The following is a 5,106-nucleotide window of genomic DNA, read 5'->3' as shown; positions in this document are numbered from 1 at the left end:
GAGAGAGAGAGAGAGAGCGTTGTTCAATCTAGAAAACCTAATCGAAAAGAGTCAATTGATCACGTGACTCTGAATAAAAATTATATAAACGTTATTTTAGACATATTTCTCTCAGTTCTTTCTTACAACTTATTTGATTCTTATGAATAGATCTCACTTATTATATAAAGTCTACATTATGTATTCTTGAATTTCATGACTTAGAATAAATTCTTGCAACATGTTGATCTAAATAAAAGAAATGTTAGTATTTAAAAAAAGTTTACATTAAATATATCTCGTGATCCCATCAAATTTTTTATATCATATGAGGTGTTGGTTTGGAGGTATTTACATTCTAACTATTAAGAGAACTGACGATGGTAATATTGGATTTAACATTGATGATTTTAACAAAGAAACGGGCAAAACAAAGATTAAGAACAAGGATAAAGATTAAAAATTAAGAATTAAAAAAAGAATTGAAAAAATCATAAAATTTTACCAGTTCGGTTACGGTTTCAGTATTATAAAACTATACAAAATTTGAATACGATTTCGATTTCGATTCTCGAAAAAAAAGGGTTTCGATTCCGATTTCGGTTCGGTCCCTGCTTTATATAATAAAACATGCAAATGTAATGATATTCCCGAATTTCTAATCAATATATTGCCGTATTGATATTGCGTATGTCGGTTCATATTGATACGAAATATCGATAATTTCGGTTCGGTTTAGGTCCCTGCTTTATATAATAAAACATGCAAATGTAATGATATTCCCGAATTTCCAATATATTGCCGTATTGTATGTCGGTTCATATTGATACGAAATATCGATAATCTATGCTTCTCCGCACATCCCTAATCCACAGTTAAATGAGTGAGATGAACAATGAATCCGTCGCGGCGGATCCGCTTGTATATGCAGCCGTTCTCTACCATTGTGACGAGATTGACCGTCTGTTTGTATCCTTATTTGCAATACGGCTAACGGAAGTTGGTAGAACGGTCTCAGCATTTCACTTGCCTTTGAGCTACATTAGTAGAGGGTATAATCCAAGTTTGATTCAGTTTTTCTTCGGGAGCTTGCCCGTGCACATTGAGAGACATGCTGTATAATGTAAATGTGGTATTTCATTTACAAAGTTATTGTCACTTACTGTAGCATTGGTTTCTGTCTTGATTACTAAACTTACTAAAAAGCGTACTAGAGTTTGAAATAAGTTGACAAAAAGTATCATTAAAGAAAAAATAATATTAATAAAACATATAAGCATATTTAATATTGAACGAATGTAACTTTATTCTTGTATTGAAATAAAATTTGTTTTATATTAAGAATAAAATTTATTTTATTTTATGAATAATTTATTATTAATCGGAAATTGTTTATTCTTGGCACTATTCTAAGCATAAAATATTCTTGGATTAAAGCATTTCTTTAAGAATTAATTTTTTTGTGTGAAAAATTTTCATTTTCCTATATGATTAAATTAATTTCTCTATTTTTGATAACTCTTTCGAGGCTTTCACGAATATTTTCTTCAAAGATATTAAGTTTGTTATTAGTCTTTATCCATTGTTGCCAACGTTTCGTGAACTTTGCTGTTCACTTCAGGGCGAGGAGCACTGATATTCACAATCAGTGTCACACAGTACCAGTGCGCTTCATCTAGTATCCGTAAACCTTCTAGTATCTTTCTCTATTTTTATCAGCTATAATGCTACTATGATGAAATTATGATATCCAATTTAAAAACGATTGATTTTGTATAAAGTTATATAAAATTTTGTTGTTTGTATAAGATTTTGTATAAAATTCTGTGTAGAAAATGATTATGTATAGATTTCGATATATTAATGTAAAAATGTATGTATATAAACTATTAGTTATTGGATTATTTATCTATTCAACATAAAAATATTTATTTTCTCGTCATAAGAGCAAATAAATATTTTAAACATTTAAGAATTATAAATATGACAGTATGTGTGAATACGATAAAGAAAGCCAAGATCGATTAAAGTTGGATGTTTCAAATAATACATTATATATTCTTAAATTAATTTATTTCAGATATGATTGCGAGCCGAAAAATTTTCGGTTTTAACACGATCATTCTGAAATCCTAATAATCCCCTCTAAATTAGAATAGAAAGAAAGAAAGTAAGAAACTTATTGCGAAAAATATTACCTCAGCCAGGATGTTTTAAATATTTTAAGTTTTAATGTTAAGTAATGTTAATTTTTAATGTTAAGTAAATATATGTAGGCCTACTAGATGTTTGTTGATGTCGTAACATGTAGAAAGTTTTCTTCGATCTCTGAGTGCGTAGCTTTAAAGGATCCGTTATACATCTTTTTATGTATTTAATGATATCATCTTCTTCTTGCTCGTTCATTTCACACAGTCAAAACAAAACACTAATGTATAGCATAACTGGTGCCTACTATTGAAAACATTGATAAGAATATACATATTTAGTCAGAAATCGGCGAATCTATTTCAACATAAAAATAAGAAAAAAAAAGATAGAGAAAAAATGATCTAAAATTATTTAGTTAAACTACAATAAATAATGTATTGCAAATAACTGTGAGCAGTTATTAAATTTCGTGTATCGTATTACCGAGGACGATCGAGGATCAACTAGTACTAAGGAACTAGTCTTATGAGTATGCGACGCCACCATCTATAGGCCCCACCATCACCAACGGCGACGGTGGTGGCAGCGGCGATTTCCTCTATGTCCCACCATTCCGGATATACTACGGCGTGAACTTCCACCACCACTGTCGCTTTGTGCCTCGGTTATGACATGGAAGGCGGTGCGGTTCATAAATCAGGGGGAAAGGGGGCGGCGCTTGCACGAGCCACTCACCGTCGAGTTATTAATTATTATCCAGTGCGCCGGGCGCACGATACCCTGCCGTCGCGGCGTCGACGAGCTCGCCTCGTCGCGCCACCGCCTACGCTGCCTCGTTTAACCCTCCTATCCCCCAGATGTTCACCAGCGGGTGGTCCGGAATCGCGACGCTGTATCGCGCCGATTTGCACTCGATTTTGCTCGTCGCGCGATTCCAGCCATAGATTCCAGCCATTTCGTGTGCAATTCCGATGATAAATTGCGGCCCGCAAGTGAATTTGGCCGTTGCGTTTCCGTGATTTCTGAATGATAGAGTGGCAAACTCGATGAAATCGCGCGATAATCGATTCTGCATGACCTTCATCGCAGCTACATGGCCACACGATCATGGTTCTCCATGTCGTGGTTGCAGCCATACGTCCATCGAAATTTTTCTAGCTTCATATAAAAAAATTTGATGACATATATAAGATATCTGAGCCGAATAAGTCTCTCATCATACATTAAGTAAGGCTCACTTTTAAATTTATTGTTTTAAACCGCACTTTACAAGAATTTATGCTTAAAAAAATGTTCTTCAAGTGCCTTATAACCAAAATCAAAAGAAGGATAGTCCTTGGAATGTTGTTATTGAACTATCGAATCTTCCAATTTATCGACTATAAATATTATAAATAAAATGTTATAAATAAAAACAAAGAAGAAAAAATAGACAATATAGGGAAGAGTTACTGAATGCATACTATTGTTTAAATCTTGTACTTCATCTTTTGATATTTTATATTATTACTTAATATAAGCAACATTTAGTAATAAAAATATGAAATAAAAGAAGAAGAATATCTGTATAGAGAGTATATATATATATATATATATATATTATAAATATATATATTATAAAAAATTTAAGTTATATCTTGTTTTGTCAGCATTAACAATATTTTTAGAAAAGATATATTTTTGATCAATTTAACCAAGTAACAAGATAACGTTTTAATAACATCAATAAGACATGATTATAATGTTCCCTTGTTGGGTATGTATAGTTGATAATAATCAATGCAATTTTATTATAAATTTTTGTATTTTCATGGAAAGAAAGAGAGAAGTTTACTGCAGAATATTTTATATTCATTGTATACATATTTGCAATTATGATAAAGATTATAAAAAATATTTTTATAAAATCAATCAATATTGTATCATCATGAGGTAAGACTGATAATAAATGAAATATAATAATTGATATAAATACAAATGTCAATTGTAAAAATAAATACTGGCGTTTTACTTCGACGTCTTTGTCTTTTCATTATTGTTATTTAATAATTATTAAATATTTGAGCTTTTTTTTCGATAAATTATTAAAACTAGATATTAGTTAACTAGATATTAGTTAATTATTATAGGTTATAATGTAGGTTAATTATTGTGATGCTTCTTATTCAAGTTATTATAAATCTTTATGCAATTATCGATAGAATAATAAGAATAGCTTTATGTTGCATATTCATTTGACTTAATAATTAAATACTTATAAATTTTTAATATATTTCACAAAAAAGAAAAAAATGTTGACTATAAAGAGGCAAAGTAGATCAATGGATCTCACCCATGGAACATGTTGAGCAGTCCTGGGATAAATTGAGCCATGAAGATAATCGTTTAATAAGATTATTTAAAGCAACGAAAGCATTATGTTAATTAAATCTTTATTAAAGTTTCATCTTATGTATAATAATTTGTAATATTTTCTCTTTAAATGTGTTTTAATTGACAAATTGAAAAAACTTTACTCTTTATAATAAAAGTTAAACATAAAATATCTCAATAGAAGATAAATCCAATGGTCTAGCCGAATCTTATATATTATTCTATGAATTTATACTATTATAATGTAATCCAATAACTGCACGCTGAAATGATTTTGTGGTCTTGAAATGCAAACTCCACTGAACTCCACTGTATGTACCACAGTAATATCACAAGTCAATTTAATTTATGATATTATTGCAGTAAAGTTTAGTAAAGCATTTCAAGACCGAAAAATCATTTCGACGCGCAGTTTAAAGGATTATATATGTAGTATATAAATTCACATATACAATTATACAAAAGAGAGAAAGAGAGAAAGAGGAGGAAGAGGGAGACAGGACGAAAGGAGAGGAGAGGAGAGGAGAGAGAGAGAGAGAGAGAGAGAGAGAGAGAGAGAGAGAGAGAGAGAGAGAGAGAGAGAGAGAGAGAGAGAGAGAGACG

General features: G+C 30.6%; 1 protein-coding gene across 1 annotated transcript in view; it reads right to left on the bottom strand.

The window, feature by feature from the left end:
- LOC105627682 (homeotic protein spalt-major-like) overlaps positions 1–2,385 on the bottom strand; it is a 22,790-nt gene extending 20,405 nt beyond the window's left edge. The window contains exon 1 of the mRNA XM_012208961.1: positions 2,262–2,385. Coding sequence (XP_012064351.1) covers positions 2,262–2,385 — 124 coding nt within the window. The remainder of the gene's footprint in view (positions 1–2,261) is intronic.
- Positions 2,386–5,106: the final 2,721 nt, after the last annotated feature.

The sequence above is a fragment of the Atta cephalotes genome (assembly GCF_000143395.1).
Source record: "Atta cephalotes unplaced genomic scaffold scaffold00010, whole genome shotgun sequence".
Taxonomy (NCBI): Eukaryota; Metazoa; Arthropoda; class Insecta; order Hymenoptera; family Formicidae; genus Atta; species Atta cephalotes.
This window is presented reverse-complemented; position numbering and strand designations above follow the sequence as displayed.